This window comes from Astatotilapia calliptera, chromosome 12, assembly GCF_964374335.1.
Source record: "Astatotilapia calliptera chromosome 12, fAstCal68.1, whole genome shotgun sequence".
Classification (NCBI taxonomy): Eukaryota; Metazoa; Chordata; class Actinopteri; order Cichliformes; family Cichlidae; genus Astatotilapia; species Astatotilapia calliptera.
Genome location: NC_137433.1, coordinates 34,349,717 through 34,375,743, shown reverse-complemented (window position 1 = coordinate 34,375,743; position 26,027 = coordinate 34,349,717). Strand labels below are relative to the sequence as shown.

The window sequence follows — 26,027 nt, the reverse complement described above, 5'->3', positions numbered from 1 at the left end:
ATGTGAATTACGTTCCACATTTTTAAGGTGGAAACATGCCTTCAAATGCTAAGCTTATGGAGAAAAACAAAAACAAAAATTTTCTTTAGTCAAAAGTTTGAATATTGATCATTATTGTGTAAAAAGCCCTTAAATAGCTTTCTGCAATCACCTTTTTCCTCATGCACAACAAGGAAAGAAACAAAATCAACCAGAATTTTTAAAAACAGAAAAAAAAAAGAAAAGAAAATTCACCAGGGCCATAACCCGTGCTGCGTTCACATTATTACGAAAATACGACTTTTCAACCCAAAGAATTGCTCCCTGCAGATTTTAGACTTCATAAAAATGAATAAGGGAACTCAGAAATCAGTTTTGGTGTATCAGCATTCCTAAGGTATTATTCTAAATGTTCCAAAGCCTCAGTCGTGACATGAACGCAGCACAGCGGGGGGCGGGGGGGTTGGGGGGGGCAGGAGTTAAACATTGTGAACTTTATCAGATTTCAGCTGATTTGCTGCCTCACTTCTCTTCTTTACTCTGAGCTTAATAAGGAGGAGCAGGAAGGACCCAGGAGGACATGTGCATTATGGGTAGTGTAGTTTGACAAGAGCCAGTCAGGACTGTCTGTGAGTAGATCGGATTCTATGAGATTGCCTTGGCTTCAGGTAAGAAAGCCTCCCAGTATTTTATCAGCTGAAAGAGGAAAAAAAGTGAAGAAATATTCAGTTAGGAGACAAACACAAACACAAGGCATTTTCTTTCATTTTTATGGAAAACTTGTTTTGTTCGTTCCATCCACACTATATGGAAGCCTGTAGGTGCCAGTTTTGTTGTTTTGGTTTTGGGTTGTAATTTCCTTACTTTTAACTGCATAACTGTTCCCAAAATAACAATTAAAATGGAGACAAGTGCTAAATATTTGTATAAAGCATATAACTATTTATATTCTAAATTAGAATCCGTGTTTTTAATCTTTCTTTGTCAAATAAAAGACACCAAAATTTATAGCTTGACATCAGTCCTCAGTACTCAGATATGCAATTTATTTTATCTTATATTCTAAATATGTAATTACCTTTTCTGAAAAAGTGCAATTTTCAGACAGTTTTTACACAAAAAATATGTATCTTGCTCAAATGAAAATTAAACATTTTTTAATTTTCATATCAATAAATGATATTTACAAAGTTTAACACAAAAGTTTTTTTTTAATTTAAAGTTTATATTTAAAAGAGCGTTTCGAGAGTATTTTAGTTGTGATGAAAAATGTCACTAACAGTTTTGTTTACCTGCTGTTGTGTCTGAACCAGAGACTCCAGGTATTTGATAATGATTGTTTTAAAGTCCTTCACTCTCTCTTTCTGTTAGAAAATGACATAAAAAGTATATTTATTTGCCCACCTCATTTCATCATTTAACAGTTCACCGATTCATATTCACATTCACCCACGCACCTCAAACCTGCTGACTTCTTTGCGGATGGTTTTGGAAATCTGCTCAAAATCTCTCTCGCCCTGCTGGACCTTCCCTTCCAGCTGAAACACACATACATACAAAAAAGGGAAAAGAGAAAACTACATTTAGAATATTTCTGTAATTCTAAATTTCATTGTCATATTTTAGAAACATTGCTGGTTATTATTAAGTGTTTAATGCCTTTCTGCAAAAGTGCAGCTTTAAAAACTGCATCATAATTAGGATTGTTCTAGATGACTGATTTCACATGCCAGTTTAAATAAGAAAAAAAACAATATGACAATACCAATCAGTAATTACTGATGTTGTTACTGATAGTTTGAAGTTTACAAAGACATATTTTAACCAAAAAAAATCAGATTTGACTTATGTGCACCTGTAACTTGTATGTATCTTAAGCATGAAATTTGAAAATGCCCACTTTGTCTATTAAAACTCCTGCTGGAAAAGCTGGAACAGAAACAATGTTCTGAAGTAAATCCAACTGGGACTTGATTTAGAATGGGATCTATGATTTAGAATGGGATCTATCACAGGAAATGTTGTGAGCATATTTGACACATTGCAAATACCTGAACACTGATTATGTCAGTAACAGGTTCATCTACACGATATTTTTCATGCCAACATTTCTGCGCCCTAAATATAACAGGAAGAACTATTTAGTCGTACATAACCTAAAGTGTTCTATACAAACTAGTTTCCTTTGTGTTAAAAAAAAGGAATTAAGAACACAAAATAATGTTTAAATGAACGACTGACTGTGAAAATATATATTTTTAATATATTTTTAAGCTAATACAGGAAACAAATTAATGTCATACTTTTATTTTTCATCCTGATCTTTGATCCGGTGCTCATAAAGACGACTTTAGCATTTTATTTGTTTTCGTAAAGAGCTTAGACCTAAATCACATTTCCCTGTTAAGAACTGACTCAGCAGAGCTGACTTTTATACTTTACATGTTTTTTTTATTAAGGTTACTAATATTTAATTAACAGACAGTTGTAGTTCAGTAAGTCTTTAAAAAGGATAAAACAACAATGAAACTTAACTAAATTATTATGTGTTATGTGGTCATGGATAAAAAAAAAAAAACTAAACTAAACTAAACAAGAAAAACTATGATGTAAGCTATGAGGATGCTTATAAAGACTTTGATTAGATCAGCGATTCCCAACCTTCCTGCCGGATGTACCCCTTTGATAAGGTCGCAAATATTCTCATTTAATTCAATTTGAACCGAATACTAACACCACTAATTATATAAAAGCTAGATTTCGATGATATTTTTCAGACAACTGAACAGTCAGTCTGTAATTCATAGCTTGCTTTCATATAAATAAGGCACTTTGGTCCAGCTAGCATTGTTTATTTGAGCAATTAATAAGGTACGTTTGGCTTTTTATTTGATTTAGCTACCATTTTTTCCTGTATGCTTAACATTTAATCCACACTTAAGTTGGGCATTCTCAGTCTCAATAGCTGCAGATGGCTCAAATCACCAAAGCGAACCTGATCTGTGGTACAAGCGTGTCTGGTTGGGTATCACTAGACTACTCGATGTCACATGAAAGAGTTTGTCCATTCACTGAAAGTTTTGAGTCAACATTTGGTCCCAAAGAGAGAAACTTTAAACTGGTTCAAAACCTGATGGCTGTAAGAAAACTCTTCAGATTGACGGTCTGATTCATGTGACGGGCCATAACAGCAAAACAGAAAAAAAGGGTAACATGACAATATGCCACAAATGAATACTGATAAATATGAGAACTAAACAGCAAAGAGAAGCAACTCAAAGGTGTGAAGCAGGCGGTCGGGCAGGTGAACACAGAGATGGATGGACAGACAGACAGGGCAGGTCCTACCTCCTCAATCTCCTGGTTGCAGGAAGGCATGGCAGGAAAAATGCAACAAAAGTTAAGAGGCAGGGAAAAAAAATGCTCAGAGCTTCCAAAATCATAGAGGAAGATCCAGAGACATGAGCAAAAACACAGAGGAGAAATGCAGGCACTGAAAGGAAAGGAAATCCTCCCTCCAACACAAAATAAAAATGCTGAGCATGTCTTTACATAATTTATCAGCTTATGTCTAGTTAGATAGTTGCAGATTTAATTCAACACTTTGATCATGTTACTGTATTTTCATACGTCTCGCTCGTGATTTTATCTAATGTGACACATTCACTGGAAAATCTGAAGTATTTTATGGACTGAAATATTCAGATGGCTCTAAAACATAAATCTGTGTGTTCACTATGGAGTGATGTTAGCCTAACTTAGCATAAAGACTGGAAGGAGGAGCAAAAAGTTCACTAATTAACATGTAATTTTAAAAATGTAATCAGTGTATAAAATATTTCTAATCTAATACAAAACAGCTTGATTGTCCATCCACCAGACATTCACTAACAGCCTAAATGTTTTTCTTTTAAATGCTTTGAATACCTGTGATGTCTTTTTTGCCAGTTTTTGTTGTACTGCTCCAGCAGGCAAATGGCCAAAATGACATCATCATAAAAGATCAGTAGTAAACATGATGACAAAAAGGTTTAAAATTTCCTGAAGACATTTTTGGCTTCTTCCAGATTAGCTTTTCATGACTCATAGTTTAAAATAATCTTCATCTTGGGGGGTGCATTTGTGTTCCAGTGTACCCGCTAACTATCTGAAACAAGTTTTGGGCCCTCCCCTTTAAGGACACCCTTCCTTTAAACCAACTTTTGAACGAATGCCCCAAACAAACCAAAGGTCTGAACAGCAGGTTGGTGAGGGCTCTTTGTGCCCGAGATGACCGTATATGGGATATCTGCGCTCACTGACACCATTAAGAGCCAAGACAGATTCGAGCGGTCTGAAGCCTGAGCTTTTGGCTCACAGGGATTTTGCACATATACTGACCTCATTTGAAACTTGAGTATGCACCACTGTAACAGCATATATGTCTCAGAAAATAAGAAAAACATGTAGCCTCTCCATCTAGAAAGTTTGTGCTCTTGAAAGGCCCATCCTAATTATTTTGTATGCAAACTAAATTAGTATAAAAGATATCTCTCTATATAAATAACACGTTCGTAGAAATAAAGATGAAGTCTGGGATTTTAGGTTGTTGGGAGGAATGGTTTCCTTGCTATTTTTCTCTGTTTTACAAGAAAAATAAGTGTTCAATTAAATGCATATCATCTTTAATGTACATGGGTTTGTGTAGATGGACTTGGTGAAGATGTCTGCAGACAGGTATAGACATGAGAGTACAGAGAGGAAGTATTTTGTCTCCACTATTTATGTAATCTGGTTACTTTATTCCTTAACTGTAGTTACTCAAAAAACAAACCAAAAATAATCTGATATAAAACTGGGGAAAAACAAAACAATCAGTCAGCACCACAACCTCAGAAGGGGCATTTTTAAAAGAGTAAAACCATCCTACAGAACTTAATTTAGACCCAAGTCCCTCTGGACCCTGTAGTGCAAACACAAGCAGAACAAGTGAGTTCCTTAAAAGGCTGTCGTACCGCGGCTGGAAAAGATGAAGAGTGAGCGTCTTTCACCGAGAATGGTTTCTAAATACGAACCTTCTGATCTCATCTAGTGAAGAAAGGAAATCACCACCAAAAAAAAAAAAAAAAAAAGAATCTATATATATTATATTTTTGTTTTAGCTGTAATGTGTTAAACATCACACAGGAGGAAGACTTGTTTCTTATAAAACAACGTCAAGTTTCCTAAACTGAAGAAAGCCCTTAATCGAAAAATTTAAAAGTCTGTTAAAATATCCTGTTAATTTGGAAATGAACTAATTAATTATTTGGGGTTAATTAATAGTAATTGTGTGTCCCAAAAAATTCCCTTCATGCTCTTTTTTTCTTTACCTTTCAATAATAAGGATGAAATGTTGTTAAGCATAAAAATGATCAAACCATTCATGCAACTCTTAAAAAAAAAAAAAGAAATTAATTAGAAAGAATAAAAGCTTTTTTAAAAAATGGGAATAAAATGACTCAGAAATGATCATTTGTGTTATACAATAATAATTGAGTGTGGGGAAAAAAAATGTGTTGGCGCAAAAAAAAGATTATTTAGATTATTTTAGAAAAAAAACTCAGACTCCGATTCACAGACTCTGATAGTTATTTCAGTGTGTTGCCCACAGGGGGCAGTGTGGGTTAAAAATCTGACTGTTCACCAAAGACTAGTCCACATCTCTGTGACAGAGGAAACTACAGCCCAAAATAACACCAATTATACATAATTTTCATAGTTGATTTTCATCTACTGAGTCATACTGACATTAAATAGACTCTTGTATCATAGCACACTGTTAATGTGGCCATAAATGTACAAGAAAGCTTTTATTGCTACATCCACTGTGCATCCTTTTTCCAGGCAAAGCTGTTTAAAGGCAAACTTAAACTTATGATGACATTCAGGTTTGAAGTTAATTCTGTGTGTTAGAATAAAGAAGCCAATTGGAATATAAAAAAAAAACCGCTGAAGGAATGAGAGGAAGTAGAAGTGCAGTAAGAAATCTAGGTCAAAATCACACACATGGGGGCAACTTTTGTCAGACTCTGTTTAGGTCAAACAGCATTCAGGTATGGATATAAAGACCCAGTCATGAGCTATTAAACCATAACCTCTGATATACTGCATTTCTTTTTGTGTGATTATTCATCTTGATCTGGAATATGGAGGTTCAGCTCCGTCATAGCTTTAAAAAAAACAACTTCCTTTCACTCTGACATTATATTAAAAAAAACCCAATATGATTCACTTTGTGTTGACTGTTCACGACAGCTGTTGTTTTTAACGGATGGCAGTAAAGCAGAGACCCATTAAGCTCCACAGTCAACTTCCTTCCTTATGTAATCTTTCAGAAATGTTTCTTCCACATCACTAATGCTGCAAGCACGGGCACAGAAAAACACACAAATTACCAAAAACTAATAGAAACTTAAAAAAAAAACCCCAAAAACAACATTTACCATTTAAAAAAAAAAAAAAAAGAAGGACATCCCTGATTTTAAGTTCTCTTTAAATGAAGCGCTGGGATTGGATAAAACAGATTTACCTAAAATCCAGCAGAGCGTAGTCAACATTTAACATGATGTGTGCAGCGGTGGTTGAGCAGCAGCGGTTCAGCAGCAGCAGCGTGCTGTAAAACTCTTTTTCTGGACTTTAGAAAAAGCTCGTGTGTGTTTTCTGTTGGCTGTTGTCAAAGCGTGAACCAAAACCCGACTCCTGACAGGCGGCAAAACTCTCGTCGGCTCCAAATAAATGTTGGTTGTAACTCTACTGTGATCTGTCCTCGTCTGCAGCTTCTGACAGCCTCCCCCACCTCACCCAAAAAACCCCCCCTTTCTCCACCCAAAACCCCACATCTGACAGCTGCTCGGCTCTAATGCGCAGACCCCCCCCCCCTGACCGTCTCTGTTTGTGTGTGTGTGTGAGCTGAATCCTGACAGACAGCACGGAGGATGAATTTGTGTGGTGACAGCTTCAACAGACGCTCTAATAAAGTACTTTTCTGTTCTCTTCTGCTCTTGTTTGTCGTACCGAGTTCAAGTGAAGTCTGCGGACGAAAAGAACAAAATATTTTCACATGAATGAACCGTGAAGGTGCATTTATTCGACCTGACCGGGCATCCCATCAGAAACAAAACCACAGAGAGAGGAGAGTCGCTCCTGAACGACACCATATGTTTTTAATCATACTCGGAAGGGATTCAGAGTAAAAACCCAACCTTAGAAAGTAATTAGACGGGAATTTGGTCCAGGTGGAATAAAGATGGCAATTTGAGATCAGAGAAAAAAAAAAAAAAAAAGCGAGCAATATAAATAAAATTTTAAAAAATTATGTGTGTCGTGTTTTCATTTTGGAAACTAGACGGAATTATCAGAGGGTGACGCATCAGAGGCCTTGACTGACAGCGAGGATGTTAAAACGACGCTCCTGTGCAGGCAGCCCACCAACTACAGAAAATAGAGCTAACAGCATCATAAAAGCTGTCAGTCTTATAGCTTCAGGACCAGGTGTATTATCTTTTGGGAGAAGCTGGCTAATGATAAGGTGGTGCCAGGTAAGACAGAGGAATTTGGAAATCAAGGATTTCCTCTGAAATTTGGCTTCAAGTGATTGCTGCGTCTGATCCAAAAGCAGCAAGACCAACAGCTGGACGCCGATTAAGCATTTGGAAAAGTGACAGAAAAAAAAGTGAACAAAACGGGTTGATTTAAAAGAAATAAAAAAGCCACATAAAATTGCATAAATTGTAAGATTCCCCAAAACACAGTCTGCAACAGGTGGATGGTGCTTCTTTAACCCCCCAAACACAATGAAATGTCTTACTTTTCTAATATTGTAACCAAATTCAGATTATTTGCTGAAAGTTCTAATATGTAAAGTAGAGTTGTGACACTAATGCACAAATTGTTGGGCTGTAAAAAGTGCCTTTGTGTGGCAAAACAAAGATGTCAGATGACACGGTGTGGGTGTGGGTGTGCTTTCAAACTGAATTCCCATTTGTGATGGGCAAAAAGTCTGAAAATCATTGCATCAAAAAAAAAAAAAGCAACAGTTTTGATGACCAGATGAGCAAAAATATCAAAAATGGGATGATCCCATGTGTTCTAATGGGATATTTTGTCATTTCTATCATAGTAAATGTTATTTTTGGTGATGATGTTTCACAAAACGACCGTCTTACCTCTTTGATCTCGTCTTTGGCCTGCTGCAGTTTGTCTGGTTTGTTGGTGAACTGCAGTTTGGCTTCAGCTTCCCGTTTCTTCTGCAGCAACATCTGACTGTCCTGCCACTTCTGCCACGTCTTCATACGGTGATCAAACACACCCTGAGCAAACACACACACTTATTGTAATTTCTGTTCTTAAAACCATCAAAAATGAACAAAAGCTCTCAAAAGAACATGAAGAAACAACTGCTGTGACCAACAAGTCTGTAATGTGAATTAGTCTAAAACCTACTTGTACCACAAGATGGCGCAGTGATGTAACCTTTATGCAGCCATTAAGAACACATTCTTATTTGTAACGATGAAAAAATGAAAATCTTATTGAAGAAAATAAGCTAAAAAACAAACAAACAAAAATGTCACTTTCTATCGTTTTATCCTCCATTTATCAGACATACAGTCTTGAGCTACATCTGGTCGCTCAGATGTAGCTCAGATGTAGTTCTACGCTTCTTAGCTCCAGCACGTCCGGATTAACCTCTCATTCGTTTGTAGTGGGAACCTTCAGCAGTCGTGAGTGGTACCTTCACGGCGGTGAGCAGGCGGACGTAGTCACCCAGCAGCTCGGAGAAAAGGTAGAAGTCAGCGTTGGCCTGGTCCTGGTGCAGCTGATCGATCTTCTCCTCCACCTCAGCCAGCTGGGACAGAGCCCGAGACAGAGCTGTGTGGTCCTCGCTGTTCCCCAACATGGCCGCCGACTTGGCAAACTGCGCCGTGTTCACGGATAGCTCTGGAGGGGAGCGAGAGGAGGACTTTAAGAGTCAGCCACTTTACAGGGTCTCTACTCACAAGCAGAGGAAGAGTTCGGACATTTTATCAGAACTTTTATTTTTAACTTCTATGTTAAAAACTTTCAGGTGTTTTCTTTTGTTGGGCTTAATACAGTTTTCAGCCTCTGTCTACATACGGAAAACAAAGAAGACAGTGTCAAAGAGAACACATTTGTTTTGGTAAACACTAAGCGTACCTTTCCTGTGACAGACCAGAGACTCCACGCTGGTGTGAAGTTTCCTCAACTGAACGTCCAGATTCTCAAAATGCTGCTGCTTCTCCTCAAACCACTGACACAAACACAGACACACCCAGCCATCAAAACAGTCTTCATTTATCCAGTGTTCCCATCTGATTTTCATTCCTTACTGTTATCTTTCCTACTTTATTTCCCTTTTCTTGTCACTTTCACCTCTGCCTCCATTTCCAATTCTTTGCTCATCCAGCTGTTTCTTTCCCTCCTTATTTAATTTTCCTGCTTTGCTTTACATTCATTCTTTCCTTCCCCCAGCTCCGCCCCACTTCCAGATTTCTTTTGAGTTTCCTTACTTTATTTTTCCCAATCTTCTGTCTTTTTGTCCTTCCTGTCCCTCCTTAAGTTACTGGCTCACTACCATCTGTTTATACTTCCTTCTTTCTCCCTCCTCCATCTTTTCCCTATTCATTTCTACCCACACCTTATATTTTAAAATGCATTTCACTTCCCATTTTAGTCTTCCTTATTTTCTTGTTTCCATCCCATCTTCCCTCCTTCTCATTTCACCCTTCTTAATCTTTTTTCATTCCTCATTTTCAGTAGTACCTCTCCACACTCTTTATTAGTCCTTATTCCCCCAGTCGAGTTTCTTCTTTCCTTCCTTCCTTATCTTTTTCCTCTCTTTTCTGTCTTCCTTATATTCTCCCATCTTTCTGTACATCCTTCAGTCTCTCTATTCATCCCTCCTCCTTTCCTCCTTCGCCCCTTCCTCTCTATTCGTCACTCACAGCATCGGACTCGTTCATCTTGATGGTCATCTTGTTGACTGCATCTGCCGCCTTGTTGACCATTCGCAGAAGTCCGGCGCTGCTCAGAGCCTGAGTGCTTACAGCCCGCGGCAACTACACAACAAGCATACAAACAAACAAACAAACAAACAAACAAACAAGCTCAGGTTCTCATTACCTTTATATTTATTTGGCTCATTTCTTCATACATTTCAGCTTATTCCTGCTTTTCGTTAGTCTCATCCTTACTGCATGTGTTGCGTTTAATAGCCGTCTCTTTGATTTAGATTGTTTCCACCTTCCTGATCACTTTGTTCCTTGAGTTTTTTCCCCTGCTACTTTTCAATTCCTATTGTTTCTCGTTCCGGTTCCGTCTCCAAACATCTCTGGTCTTTTCTCCTTTCCTCTCTGATTGTCTTGTCTACCACATTTTAGCTACAAACAGGTTTAATGCAGCTTCTTTATGTGCTGATCGTCTTTTACGGCTACAAAAACCATCACAGAATCCTTTGCATCAGAATGAAAAAGCTGGGACACCCATTTGAAAACAGCCTCATTTTTCTTCATTCTGGAAAAGTTTACTTTTTCCAGACATACAGGGTTTTCCTGTGACGGCTTACTCCCCCCCCACTCCAATCTCATTTAGCAGGAGCGGCAGCAGCCGGAGGACGGCGGCGTCCCCGGGGCCCTCAGTTAAGGGGGGGACGAGGGTAAATGAGTTGAGGTGGGAGGTGAAAATAGCTTTCAATTGCAGCTCGGTGCCATTCACCCCCTCCCTCCACCTCTCCCTCCTCTGGTTGTGTTTCATTAAGCGGGCCAGACGGACCGACACGCTCGGTCAAGCGTCCGAGCAATTCACCTGTTAAATCTGTGACACAAAGCCATTTATTCTGGACCCAACGACTGCAGCTGTATCACAACACAATCCCACCAACAGTCAGGTGGGTAGCAGGGGAGGAGAGGAGGGAGCGGGGCGGGGGTAGGATAGTTTGAATCCGATGTTGCCGAGGATTTGTCGGAGTGGACAATAAAACAAGGAAACAGAAAACGCCGCAGGCTGTTAAGCCCCGAGGCAGTTTTTGGAAAGCTCTGTTCACAGCAGCGGCTCTGGGCTTTGACCTGGTTGGGACATTTTGCCACTGGTTGGGAAAAAGATGTGAAGAGATTGGAAAAGTGAGGACCTGTTTTTTGCCTTTTTTTAAAGGGTTTTATTTGTTTTTTGCTCTGTTAGGGCAATCTACCTTCAGGTATGATTAAAGAAAGATGACATTTACATAGATGCCATTAGTTCTCACAGGCTGAATCAAAATAGTACCCTGATCTTTCAACTATGGTCATCCTGTAGCTCTGTTTCTAGCAGGCCTATGGACATTCAGATAAACAACCTTTATGGGGAACTTGTTAGGCAAATTGTGGTGGCTCAATAACAAGGCGGCCCACCATGATCGGTCGAAACAGTGCAGATGGCCCAGTTAAATATGCAAAAAATATATCAATTATAGCAAATGAAACTATATAAATAATACCATATGCATCCAAATTATGCACGGTTTAATTTGTTTGATTATTGATGCTGAAAGAGTTTTTCAAATCAGATTGGTACAGCAGTTGTTGGGTTAGGACATCTTAGTTTCCCTGCAGTGTAATAGTAGATAGTCTCTTATGGATGTGAGGCTCATTAGCAGTTGTTGCTGGTACAACTGTAGATGCAACAGCAGTCCAGACAGATATAACATGTCAGCTAATTTGACACATTTAGCTGAATCTATTTCTAGTTTATTTATTTCATTGTTCCTGTTGGTTCATCTTTATCAACCACTTCTTATACACTTAACTCTGTTCTATGAGGTGTATGAGCACACAGCAGTTGTGTTAAGAGATTTTAGTGGATAATCCAGTGTCAGTGAAAAAAAAAGAACAAATAGGCAGCTGTCATTGCCTGTATAACTTGCACTGTTTTTAATGTCCAGCAGGGGGCGATGCCCAGATTCTAACAGTGAAATCATTCAGCTCATTCCTCTAATCGTCACTTGAGACTGGATTCAAAAGCAACTGAGAAGCTTCACAGTCTGGCACATCTTTTGGTTTTAGTCTTTATAAAGCTGTGGCTGCTCCCTTTTACTTCATTTGCGACAGCTTTAAAAGGTATATGGTTTTTCTCGCTTTTACTTATGCCTTTAAATTTTATTAAGGCCTGTTTGAATATCAAATCTGTATCAACTGCGTAGCTAGCAATCCACTAGACTTCAGCCAATGAGAGTGAACTGGACCTCTGTACAGTGTTTGTGCTGTTGGTGGATTTTGTTGAGTGAAAGTATTCTATTATGTACTTGGCACTAATTAGCAGACATCTGTGTCTGTGTAATGCACTGTGCAGGTAACCTTAGTGTGAGATAAACTTGAATTAAAATCAAGACTTCAAAACGAGACTTCATTAACGAGTTAGTGACATCACGGTGGCTAAAACCATCTTTTCTATACAGTCTATGTTTACTATTCTGCAGTCTCCAGCTTTAGCGTGATGCATCATAGAAATCCTTAAGCACTGGATATCGATACTCAGCTCCAGCTACTCATAGAGTTTGCTGCACTAAAGGTTTTCTCTCAATTAAGGTTTAGTGTGGAAGTGCTCGCCGTTTTTAATGCATGAAATACCATCTCTTGTTTGTCTGGAAAATAAATGGACAAACACTTGTGTGGGGAAATAAATAGATTTTTCAGCTCACCTGATTCAAAAGTTTCACCGCAAACAAACGGCATGTTATAACTGAACGTGCTGCTCAGAGTTTTAACTCAGTTTTTAGCGTTAAAGTAAAAATTAAACTCCAGAAATAGAACAGAGAGGTCTGACTCCAGGTTTGCAGGTTGTGTTGATTTTCTGCAGTGGAGCGTTGAAGCAGTTTCTAAATAATGATGCAGACTGGTGCCCACCGCTACATTCAAAAGACACTGGGCTGCAGGAAGTGCTGCTGTTAAAACTACATCAGTTCAGTAGGGAAAAGTGGAAGCGCAGGGATGTGATGATAATGAACAAGTTTGCTGAGGTTTGTCGGAAGTCCTGCCTGCACTGACTGACGCTGATGAGTCCAACATCTCCAAGCAAAAGGTGTAATTTTTCTTATTTACCTCCGAGCTCTCCAGGAATTGCAGAACGTCAGGATCCTTCAGCAGGATGGGATGCTTCACCGTTCTCATCAAATATCTGAAAACAAGAAGAAATATGAATCAGAAGATAAACTTTTCTTTTTATGAAGTTTAGTTTCCGGTGCCATCCCAGATGACATTGAGTAATCAGCTTCTTCTTTGACACGACTGGCTGGTGTTTAAACTCATTATTTTGCAATTCTCAGCTCTGTTTTTATACGTGCCATTCAAGGAGCTCTAATTAAAGAAAAGCACTGCCTTATGCAATGAATCCAAAACAGACCACTGGAGTTTTACACATTTTCTGATCTGACCAGTGCTGTGAAATACTTATATTTGATGATGCTCCTGATATTACAACTCTAAATCATGGGCAGCTTATAGGTCAAGAACTGGCAGGACCATCAAGCTTGCAACGTTTGCATTTCAGTCTGGATTTTGGAATATTGTCTTAAAATTTATATTATAAGTCGGGGTTGTCACAGTATCAGACTTTTACTACAAATCACCATTCCTAAAAAGGTAACAAGTTAAAAAGAAAAGCATCAAACTGCAGGGAGTCAATCAGACCAGTGACAAACTCATGTCAGGGAACAGTGGTGCATGTTTAGGGAGAAAGCAGGCGAGAGAGGAAGAGCAACAGCAGCAAGAAAAGGCAAGAAATTTTTAAATTAAGAATGAACACCTCAGCAGTCTCCGGAGCTTTATTCAACAATGTCACAGTACACCAACTCACTGAGTGGGTTTGTTCTGGGAAGTGAATCTTCCCTGTTGTGTGAGAGAAGCTGCAGCCGCCAGAGAAAAATAAATGATTTTAGTAATTATGGCTCTTCTTTAGTCATCTTTAAAGTGTGGCTGCAAACTTAAAGTCAGTTAAACTTAAGAGATATCAATCTGCCCCTCATTTGTTGCAAATGATAGTGACAACAGGTGTGCCAGAGAGGCAACAAGAAAACCCCCCATAAGGGGAACGGTTCTGCAGGTGGTGGGCACAGACTCTTATCCCTCCTGACAGGATTTTCTCTACTTTTGCTAGTGTCCTTGTCATTACTGGTAGCTTGAGACGGGCCTGCCACCCATTCTGGTTTCTCACGTAGACCATCTTTTCATCTATTTGTTACACTTCTCGACTCTCTTATTAACTGATGCCACACCTGACCTTGAGAAATGTCTGATCCAATAATGCTAAACAGGCTTTACTTTTTCGGCACCACAGTACAAAGTCCATGTCATGTCCAACTGAGCCCATGTGAGACTAGCAAAGGTAACTGCCTGAGAACGCAGTGAGCTCTAGACGGGCAGCAGCCCTCACAGGGTGCTAATCTTTGGGCTCTGAAAGCAACACGAGTGCATGATTTAATGAGCTAAATTTATTCCACAAAGAGAGGTATTTAACATTTTCAGCACATCGACGATGGCTTCTATTCTGCCATCGGACTGTTTAATCCTCCAAAAGTTTACATTTCTATATTCTGGAGACACCCCTCCACCTTCTCCCATTGTTGGTTTGGTGTTTGCACAGCATTTGCTTTTGGAGGGGAAAAAAGTGTTTTTCAAACAACGTATACTTGTTTTTAACTTTACAAAATTCTATTAATGTGATCTTATTAACTGTGTGTGTGTGTGTGTGTGTGTGTGTGTGTGTGTGTGTGTGTGTGTGTGTGTGTCCGTCCATCAGGGTGGAGTTCTGAGCAGCAGCTCTGAGCTCCATCAGCTGTCACTGGCTGACCTTCCTGTCAATCAAACAGCATCAGTAAATGGCAGCAGAATGTCAGCCCCGCCCCACCCGTCCTCCCTCCACCTTACTGCTCAGCATTCAACATAACACACACAAACAGACACAAACACAAAGATGGAGGTTTTGATAATGATGCACCTGATATTTGTGGTTTAACCATCATTTATTTACAGTCTGAAAACACTAACAGCTACATTCAGTTTAGCAGCTTAAGGTTCAGGCAAATTAAAAGTCTCCTGTGAAAAAGGCCTGAATTCCACGTTTGATACAACAGCTCTTCAGTTCTTTTTTTTTTACATTTCCAAGTCATTTCTTTATATTTGTAATCCCCTGTTTAAGGTAGCTCTGTTTCTCTCACATTTTTAGACTTTTGAAACACCACACAGATTATAATTAAATACCTATTTCATCATCATTCTGGGTGAACAATGACAGAAAACAAACTGTGCAGCTGTACATAACAATAACTCTGATATAAATAAAAATTTAGCACATCTACCACAAATACAAAATATCCAGAAAGAGACTAAAAGCATCCACAAAAAAGTTGCAAATGTATTGAATTAACTGGATATTTCTGATACAGTCCTGATCAAATGTTTAAGACCACTTGAATAATGGAAAAAAGTCATATTTTGCATGGTTGGGTTGTAACAAGATTCCAAGTAGAGCTCCAACATGCAACAAGAAGAAACGGGAGTGTGACAAAACATTTTTTGAGCATGCAATTTATTGAAAATAACCCTTAAACTGAAACAGGCTGATCAAAGGTTTAGGCCTGCATATCTTTAAGAGGCCAAATCTATGCAAAAATGTGGATTCATTGTCAGGTAGTCACACTGCATGACGTTCTGAAAAAAAGTCAGGTCAGGTTGTCTAATAATTTAATCTATATTTATCCTCAAATATTCTTGACTTTCTAACACATTAAAAAACACAAAAAAAGGAAAACAAACAGTGTTTAGCAGCTGATGTGCATTTTTAGACCTCCATTAGTGTTTGAGACCATCAGAGATAATTGATCTAAAACTGCTCCCAACGTTACATCATCACCGCATGATAATGATACAATGCAAATGTGGGCTGTGATGATTCATATTTCCCAGTAATCTGATTTCTATAGATAATAAACCAGAAAATGCTCGCTAGCAGGTCACTCATCACACACAAACACTCATTTTTCACGTTAAATGTCTGAGGACAATCTTTCATACCTCTCGAGTGCCGACCTTCTCTTCTCTACAAACTCGTTGGATGACTGGTCCTCCTTCCCCACCTTCACCTTTGTCATCCCTGCAAAGAGGAGAAGCTCATTAACATAACTGAATAACAAACAGGTTAAGGACGGGATATTTACATGAACACATGCATGCATATGTTGTCAGTTTTCTCACAGCCTCCTCATGCTTGTAGTCTTTTCCTCTCCGACATTAATATTGTTTTTCAGTGTATTAATTAAAAATTAAAACCACGTAAGTGAATATTTTGCATTAATACATGAAATTTCCTGTAAACATTATACATATTAAACTTTATATATTAATAACATTATGACAATAAATTACTATTTATTTAAAGTAATATCTTTATATATTAATAGCAGTGTTATGGACCACATGCTCTTTCATGTGCTCATTATACAGATCTACTGTCCTTTGCTAAATTAAATGGTTGGCTAGCTAGATGTATTTAAGGATATTTTTAATACAGATAATCATGCTCCAGGGAGCACAGACACATTTGTGTGTCTAGTGGTTCAGGGTTCAGTTCACAGGGCATTCCCTGACAGTTAATTTGGGGCTTTATCTCAGTGCAGTTTAACTCTGGGCAGCCCACATTATCTTGATACAAACCCTCTGACAGGTGTGACAGAAAAGCATTGTTAAGTATAGACACTTTGGACAGCGTCATAATTGTAAATTGCCAAAATAGATTTGAAATGAACCAATCCAGACGCGGTTAAAGAGCAGACCTTCAACTTGAAGTCACGGGGTTGGAATTTCAGACATTCGTATACATAGACAGTTCTGTATTTTCAGGGGTTCAAGGTAAATTCAATAAATCATAGATTGGTTTCTTTTCACATAATAAGTTAAAATTGTTACACTTTTCAAACATTTGTGGACTTCACTGTAAATGGTTGGTGAGGAGGACCCAAATGCTCTGTTCTTAGTGAGGCTGAGGGATGAGTATCACGTCCCAGTGTTGTGACTAATGACTGATTTGCTTCATCTGTGCAGGTCTTAGACTGCAGTTAAAATGAAATTAATGAAGAGATTTTTTTATTTTTTTTGCAGATACTGAAATCTGCCCAGGAGTCGAGCAGGTGCAGCATGTCGCGCTGCATTTACTCACCTACGATGCTTTTCTCCGGTGCAGGGGGGACGATGTAGCCTATGTGCAGGTACTTGGAGGCCAGTTTACTGTGCAGACCCAGAAAGTCACTGAAACGCCTTTTTACAGCAAACTCATTTCGCTTAAACAAGGATATGGAGGTCTGAAGGAGCGACATAAAAGGAAAGACAGAGAACGATAAATTATGAGTAGAAGAAAACAACATCTGAAATATAAGTTTGGCAGGCCTCTAAAGCTTTCAGCCATCGCTGCTTTTAGGAAGAGTTAATTTAATGAATACTTTTTGTAAAAATATAACTAAAAAATTTGATTTTTTGATTAGTAAAATGTTTTTCTCCTAGCTAAAGATAACTGAACATTAAAGCAATGTTTAAAAAGAGAATGATAAGTCCCCCTTGCTATACCACCTTTATGTTAGAAATATAAAATGACAAAAATAAATGTTAAACAAAAATCAACATTATATGAATATGTTGTATAAAAATCTCACCTTGGTCGTCACTTTGTAGGCCATATATGCATTCATCCCATCACCTGGAACACACACAGAAAGCTGATTCACACTAAAATAATTACTCTAATTACATCACTAGTATTTACACAAACCAGTGAAACACACACACACACACACACACACACACACACACACACACACAGTCACTGTTAAAGAAGTAATTATACACCAAGACAAATATCTGACTGATGTAACAGGAATACATTGATCAGGTGCCAGACTAGTTAAACTGGTTTCATGTGTTTCCTTGCGGTGATAGACAAGCATCAGCAATTTACTGTTTAATGTTCCTTGTTTGACCTTTATATTTATTTAAAGGGACTGTGCCTGTTGAATAACTAATGACAGAGTTTGTTCAGGGATCTAGCAGGGCTGCAAAGCTCCAGTGCTAATGCTTAGTGTAATAATTTCCTGCATGATGACCAAGATTGTGATTAAGCAGACTGTTGGTGTCTCCTCTGCATTTTTCTTCATCTCTCAATTTGTGGTGGAAGCTGATGAAAACAGAAGAAGCTGATGTGAAACGGACGAGAGGAAATGCAGAGTAACAGGGGGCTGATGGGAAATGTAGGCTTAGTGAGTGAGAGAACCGTCTCGTAATGCTGCCACTAAAATCAGTTGCATTTCTGGCTCTGGGAAGCATCTCGGAGATCTTTGCGTGGATATGTTATGATGTGAAGCCATGTACTCACCAACTTTCTCTGGGTCAGACACCGATATGTGAATGTCAAAAGAATCTCCGCCCTCCTCTTCTTCAATCTACAGAAAATAGGAGCAAAACGTTTCCCAATTTTATTCCTCCAGGGAAATTGTGTTAGTGTCTGACATCAGCACAACAGCAAGATGAATATTTAATGAAGACAACAGGGAAAAAAATGCACTTTGTATATTTAGCAACTGATGTCCTTTAGCTACTAACCGATAATATTACAATAGAAATGTGAATCAAATCGAAAGTTATAAAGTGTAATCTGAGACTTTTTCAAAACAACATTTCTGATTTATTTATTTTTTAGACTCCACTCAACACTCAGAAGTATATGTGTGAACAATTCCCCATTCAGCAGGGATTTCTTTACTTTCTGCCAAATACTTTTTCTAAATAAATGCAGGTTTTCTTTAAGAAAGGATGAAAAAAAGTACTACACCTTCCAAAACAGAAGGAATGCAAGCTGACCAATAAATGTAAGTTTTGAAACAATGATTCCAATTTTAATTTTTAGCACCTTTCATGCAAAGTAACCCAAGTGGTTTACAGATAAAGAAAATAACAATACAATAAAACATTAAAATCCTCACCATTCAAACTTCTAATACTGCTCAAAATGCAATTAAAATACAACAAGGAGGCCATTCCACACTTCAGTGCCATTAAATTCAAGAGTAAGGCAGTATAATCAAAGAGGCATTGTTGGTACATAAACTGAAAGGCAACTGCTGACAAAGGAAGCTACTACTTCATTGAAGGCTTTATAAGCGAGTAATTGGAGTTCGAAGTATAGCAGGATTTTGAATTAACGCCAACTGTCAGCATTCTTAAGGTGTCAAGTACAAAGTGAGCTGCAGTAACCTAAGTCACTTGTAAAAGTATGCGTCAGCATTTCAGCAACACTGGAGTTAAAAATTGTCTCATGTTTCGAAGTCATTTTTGTCACCGTATTAAAATGTCTAATAAAATTCAGGTCAGAGTCTAAAATTGTTACCAGATCTGGACCTTGTGCCTTCAGACAGAGCAGCTGCTTCAGTCTCTGTCTTTCTGGTATTTTAATTCCACATGTAAGACCTCTCTTTATGTTCATGACGTTCTAAAACATTTTTACGTATACAAGCAGCAGAAATATCTGACAATATTATACGTAATAATGTTGCTGAACACATACAATGAAAAGAGAAAAGGGCCGAGAATACTTCCTTGAGGAACACCATATTCAGTGTCACATTAACCTGCGAAACTAGTCAGGCGCTACACCACATATCACAATATTTATATGGATTTCTCCAGCACTTATAGTCATCTCGATATGCCAAAAAGATGCAATTTAAATTTGTCAAAGTAAAATAATTTAAATCTGTGCTAAACCTCTGACAGTCTACCAACCCACTGAGAGTATACCTGCCTCTTGCCATAAAACAGTTATTAAATCTGGTAGTTATTACACACAATTTGGAAATCCTTTGTTGAGATAACAAAGAAACATTCAAGAAGTTAAACGACCTGCGGGCCTTTATAATTTGATGATAAAAAATGCATTAAAATGAGCCTTTCAGAAAATGCATTTGCTCTAGAACAAATAAACAAATTTATAAGAAGAAGAAAATAGAATATAAATATGTCACAATAATAGAAGAAGAAGAATAGAATAAAATTATGTCACAGATGTTTTTGTTCTTTTAAGGCTCAAACTCATGAGACTGAAATTAATCTAAATTAAAATAAAATGTAGGAACTAAATCTTTGCTCCAATTTGAAAATACACAAATACACAAGCACTTTGTTTAAGAAAGACTTTAGAGGAACTGCTATCAGAGTATTAAAAGCCAGTTTTGAGTGCCGTTACCTCATCAAATGAGGAGTGTGTGAACATGTCGTCGTGGGTGTGGCCAATGCGAGGGGTGATGACGGACGTGGGAGGGGTGATGGGGGTGATGGCGGGCGATGGGCCATCGGACAGCAGAACGTCTCTCTCTGGACTGTCCAACGAAACCTCCTCTGTCGCTTCTATAACACCACAGAGACACAACAGGAAGTCACTGAGACTCTGTGTGATTCAGGCTTCATACTTCCAATGACTCATCTGTTTTGACTCTAATGGAACCATAATTTACTAAATGAATATCATTCTGTATTCAGCAAGACGGGAATCCAGCTCATCAAAAGCTCATCGGGAACAACTTTATTGAGGTCACAGACGGTGAACAGTGAGGTCCTTTTTGCATAGATTTCTGTCCTTCTCTTTGTAGTCACTGGAGTTTAATTTTAATGTGAAAGTGAGTTTGTGGATTCCTACCTGCAAACAGATCCTCTGGATCGTCATCAAAGAGCGAGTCTTGCTTGGGTCCATTTGAGTTGGTGCTGATGTCCTCAGCAGCTAAACTGGCTGGTTGGGACTGCACATTAACACAGATGCAAAAAAGTGTGAGATCTTGTGCAACAAGGAACAAAGGAGCTTTGACCTGATGATAAATTATATCATGTACTAATTCTGTGCACAATGACGTGCAGAGATTTGAATTATTTACCATTTCATGCCTTGCTTCCTTTCATCACCTATTGATTTTGGTAGACTGAGAATCTATCATTGATATTTCAGTTAAATAAATACTTTATTAATATCCAAGTCTGGAGAGCTTTCTGTATTGCAAAGACTTTAATAAAAAAAAAAAAGTAGTTTAAAATGTCTCGAAGTAGCATAACAAAACTGTTTTGTCTGTTTTCTTCTAAATCTCCGCTTCTACAATCAGACTTCATATTAACTCATAAGAACCCAGGGTCACACGTGTGTCATCGCCTCTTCACACATGGAGGAAAGTTCCTGTTAAAGTTCCAACTTTGACTGTCCCGAAGTTTTTTCCTGACAATAAAAATGGGTCTGGGCTCTAATGGGTTAATATGTATCTGTTAAAAGGTGACTAATGCAGGCACAGCAGAAATTTCAACAGCCTACATCTGTGTAGCAGAAACCACTGAATTCCTCTTAAAACTGAAGCTGGAGTTTGCACTTTACTCCACGTTGTTTCACTTCCAGCAAACTTCTGAACTCCACAGAGCCTGAGTGTCATTTTCACGTCACAGCAGACTGACTCAAATTTAAGTTCTTTCCTGCCAGCGCGGAAGAAAAGTGGAAGGAGAGCAGCTGCCACATCTGCACAGAAGCTGTGCAGACTCAACATATTCTACAGAAGAAGCAAGGCAAAGAAAAAAAAGAGAAAAAAGAAAGGTTCCAGCAGTGTGTGTCATCCATCCTGCTGAACCACAGGACTTCCTGCCTGGGCCAGCTGCTCCACAAACACTGAAGGTAAAACTGATCGATCAGCAGCACCAACAAAGGCTGAACAGGCTGCCTCCTCCAGAGAAACAAGAGACTTCAAAGATTAGAAATGACTCATGCCTCACTACAGACATCACAAGGACTTCAGAGAAATGGGCTACACCATCACTGAATCTGATATCTTGGATTCTGCAAATACTGAGTACTGATTTGATAGCAGTGTCAAATTAATAAGCTCTATTCTTCACAGTGATGAACTGACTGGCGGTCATTTCTTTATGTGGTCATCATTGTTCTACTCAAGAACCATTTACCTGCACGCAACCAGAGTGTGCTCAAACGTGATTGTTCAGACAAGAAGAAGACACCAACAATCCTGACTACAGACTCTACATATTCATATGCAGTCTTCTGACACTTCCGTTGCTTTTTCAGGGAAGAAGAAAGTGATTCTCAGTGACCTAAACACACTCCTTCCCAGCATAAACTGTCAACTGCACAGAGCAGTTGACAGTTTATGAATCACTTGTGTAGAGTGTGTCGCAACTTTATTGCTTTAGGAGTGGAGATTATTTTATGTGCAGGTTTCCAAGTTTAACGCCTGATCTCTAACACGCTGATGACATGACTAGAGAAAAGGTTCCGATTAATTAGGTTTAACTGATTCACTGTTGCCTCACAACAAGAAGATCCAGAGTTCGACTCCCCCTCGAGGGTCTACCTCGCCTCTCGGCCCGTGGTAGCTGGGATAGGCTCCAGGCCCCCCACAAAGTTGGATTGGTAGTTTAATCAAATGCCAATGTGGGCAACAACATCGAGCTGTCTCTGTGAGGGCTGTTCTGATTGGCCGGTTATTAGGGTGGCAGATGGAGCTTTCTCTGGTCAGTGTGGTAGTAAAATACTGAATGAACCACACCTGTACAAACAGAACTCAGCTGGACTCCCAGAAAGAGAGAAGTGGGAAGAACGAACGAAGGAGAGTTTTTAGCTGAGAGGACAGAAAGAGTTGAGTGTGGAGGCAGGAGGAGGAAATGAGTGATGATAACGAGGAGCTTCCTCCCTCCTTACTCAGCAAGCAAAGAGGGGTCAGAGGAAACACCGCACGCACACAAACACAGCAGAGCAGCTGCTTCCATTCAACAACTAGTGTTTCAAACTTGCACAGTTCCAACAAAACTGTGAGGCTTTAAACAAACTTTGAGGAAAATCACAGGAAACTGATGAAAACAAAACTAACCGCTGATCTGGACCCTGAATCAAAATCAAATGCGAAACTTACAAAAAATATGACTCAAATGTAATCGTTAAAGGGCCTCAATTTACTAGAAACTACAAGAAAATAGAACAGCAAAACCTGCAGCACAAAAACATGAAAATTATTGTTTCAATCAACATCTTTCTAAAACTAAAACCAAGTGTGACCAGGGGTGGGTTTTCTGAAGAACTGTCAGACTGGATCGCAGTCGTTTAAGGAAGGGGGAAATGATAATAGGAGGAAATACATAGTGGATTATGATCAGAAACACACAAGAGAGAATATGCTTCACCTTCCTGCAAACCAAAAACAAAAGCGGGAAAGAGGAGGAGTTAAAACGTTAGTGGTCACTCTGTCAGTTTACTAGTCCTTCTGAAGAAACATGTGGGCCATGAAACTGTACCCAGGCTGCTAAGATGGGGAAGTGCAGAAGTGCATCACACACACACACACACACACACACACACACACACACACACACACACACACACACACACACACACACACACGAGTGCTGTTGTGACACTCAAGAAAGGCAATCATCACCGGGAAGAAAAACCAGAGTGTTGACATGACAAAAAGAGGCCCGTTTAAGAGAACCTGTGTGTGTGTGTGTTTGCACTTTCCTGCTGCAGGCTGGTAACTTTGTTTCTGATTTGAGGTTCCAACACTATGAAAAGCTCCTGTTTTTCTATATGCAAATTCTTTAACATGGTTTGTAATTTGTTTTATTTACCTCTTAATCATAGAACAAGAGAATATAAATTGCTCCTTCATTCGTTTTTCTGCACCTGCCTGTTTCTATTTAGGCTGAAACACGCACCACAGTGATTCGGGTTGGTCAAAAATGGTCAGAAAGGACAAAGATGGTATAAAGAACACATCAACAAATGTAAAAGCTGAACAAAAAAGCTCTCTCATGCATGCAGCAACCTCTGGGAACAGGAGGTGCAAAAATCTATAATTCCTCAAAGGGCCACTTGGCGCTTGTCAATACCCAACTTTTTTTTCTCCCATGATCATGAAGTTAATAAGGGCACGGCCACTTTCATTGACACAAAAAGCTTTAGCTAACTGAACTGGACCTCCCGATCAAGTTGATGCTGGTGACCTCTTGCAATTATCTGAAACATAATATGGTCTGCTGTGTGGCACACACAGGAAGCTTTTGCTTCAGTTTGTTTTTAAAAATACTTTAAGCTAACCAAGCTTCATACTGTTCACTCTTCATACATCTTGCATGTCACCCTCTCATCCAAATACGTCCACTTGTGCCTCCAAAAACCTGACATGGTTGTGGCCAAAATGCAAAAAGTGAGGCTTCAAAATGGCGAGGGCTCACATGATGCCATCTTTCATTTACAGTCTATGCTTTTAATGCCATTACAAATGTTTGTGCTGCAGCTTTGTTGAGCTCCCTTTAAAAACAAACATTTTAACACTAATACGAAAAAAAAAAAGATTCCGTTTTCAAACAAATCTAGTCAACACCAAAACACAGAAATGTTCAGCTTGCTGTCATGTGTCACAAAGTACTGTATCCAACCTTTAAGTCTAAGAAGCTGCAGACAACAAATATTTGACAGTAATTACTCTCTGGATATTCCACTGATCAAACAAAAGGCTGGAATAATGACCACTAATGCCATCTAAATCTTATCAAAGCCAAGCCCTTTACAACAAACTAGTTCAGCATTAGTAAAACTGCCGTTTTACATATTATTACTCAACATTTTGACCTTGATATTTGGGCTGCTTTCACCAGTATATTTACATAATTTTGACAAATAATAATTTCAAACTTTAACCACTGTCTTTAATCAGCTCAGATACACAAACATAAAGAAACAAAGAAACTTTAATCTGCTAAACTATTGTTTTTCCGTTTTTTCCAATCCGCCTTGAATGTATCATTTACACCTGTGTGACTGTCACCTGACTGCAAGAAAACACACCTCCATTGCGCTTTTTCTCAGCCCAAATAGACCTTATCGGCTCCTGTAACAGTGGCTTAGAAGGCCACCGTTTGGTGTATCAACACCTCGCATTTTTAGCCGTTTTCGTGAATGATGACAGTGCAAAAATATATGCAATAGAAGCCTCCACACACGCCAAACTTCATTCAAAAATTAAGCGATTTTAAGGTGTCCAGCCTGCCTGCTGCCCCTCCTCTAAGTTTCCATCTGTTGTCAGCTGGAGGCATCACGCCCTGCCTGCCACAGCTCCCCTTCGGCCTCCCCTCATCACCTCCTCCTCACCTCCTGTATTGTGGCCGGCTCCGGGAACAGTTCCTCCCCGTCCTCCAGCTCATGGAAGTCGGTCTGCTCCGGTGGAGCGTCCCTGGCTGTATCTGCCATATCCGTCTTCTGTTTCTGCAGTTTATTGTGGTGATGATGGCTAGCAGCTAGCTAACAGACACACACACAGCCCTAAAACAGTCGACTGACAGGGCGAGAGGAGGAGGAGGAGCGGGGAGTCAGGAGGTTTTCCCAGTTTGTCATGTGACCAATAAAAGGAATCCCTATGGGAGCCAGCGCGGAAAGAGAAGAGGACTCACTCCGCCACGAGTTTGTGGAACCTCTCTGCGAAAATACGAAACATAAATTGAAAGAAAAATACCTTTTCTTTGAAGTTTATTTGTATCATTATTTAATTTTTTTATTGTAAATACTATATTGAAAATTATAATAAGTAGAAAAAGTAAATATTTAAAATGGACGGATTTTAGTTCATTTAAAGAAGAAAGAAAAACCGAATTAAACTGAAATATATAAGCTAACAGTAGAAAACTACAGATGTGATTTAGTCATTTATGGTATTTTTTCTTTAAAGGTCATTTAGCAAAATGCAATTAAAAAGAAATGAACTGCTTTTATAAATGGTTTTATATAAAATAATTATGCACTATTATAACCATTGTATGTGCGCAGAGGTACTGCTAGATATATGAAAATCAAAATTTTAGAGTGTACAGATAAATACTTAATTACATCAACTAGTCAGGGGAAAAATAAAGAAATAATTTGCGACTTTATTCTTTAAAAAAAACATCCAATATCCAATAAAC

General features: G+C 38.7%; 1 protein-coding gene across 4 annotated transcripts; it reads right to left on the bottom strand.

The window, feature by feature from the left end:
• Window positions 1–248: 248 nt before the first annotated feature.
• On the bottom strand, window positions 249–25,485 carry snx2 (sorting nexin 2). 4 transcript variants are annotated; one of them, XM_026187729.2, is made up of 16 exons: window positions 25,219–25,485; window positions 20,725–20,824; window positions 20,275–20,435; window positions 18,409–18,475; window positions 17,693–17,736; window positions 17,203–17,344; window positions 16,062–16,140; window positions 13,092–13,167; window positions 9,966–10,079; window positions 9,178–9,271; window positions 8,735–8,940; window positions 8,166–8,309; window positions 3,328–3,339; window positions 1,437–1,517; window positions 1,272–1,343; window positions 249–675 (listed from the first exon to the last, which is right to left on the bottom strand). In XM_026187729.2, exons 1-16 carry the CDS (start codon window positions 25,315–25,317, stop codon window positions 625–627), a joined length of 1,542 nt encoding a protein of 513 aa, XP_026043514.2. In that variant the 5' UTR covers window positions 25,318–25,485; the 3' UTR covers window positions 249–624. The 4 variants fall into 4 exon arrangements, with proteins under 4 accessions (XP_026043514.2, XP_026043515.2, XP_080165586.1 ...); XM_026187730.2 differs by lacking the exon at window positions 3,328–3,339; XM_080309460.1 differs by lacking the exons at window positions 249–675; window positions 1,272–1,343; window positions 1,437–1,517 and having other exon boundaries at window positions 2,988–3,339.
• Between the last annotated feature and the right edge of the window lie 542 nt (window positions 25,486–26,027).

Coding starts and splice junctions, on each gene's coding strand:
- snx2 (XM_080309460.1), bottom strand. CDS start 25,317: ATGGCAGATACAGCCAGGGACGCTCCACCGGAGCAGACCGACTTCCAT. Junction 10,080..13,091: donor AATTCCTGGAGAGCTCGGAG/GTAAATAAGAAA, acceptor CTTGTTGTGTAG/TTGCCGCGGGCTGTAAGCAC. Junction 8,310..8,734: donor GCCTGCTCACCGCCGTGAAG/GTACCACTCACG, acceptor GTGTTTGCTCAG/GGTGTGTTTGATCACCGTAT.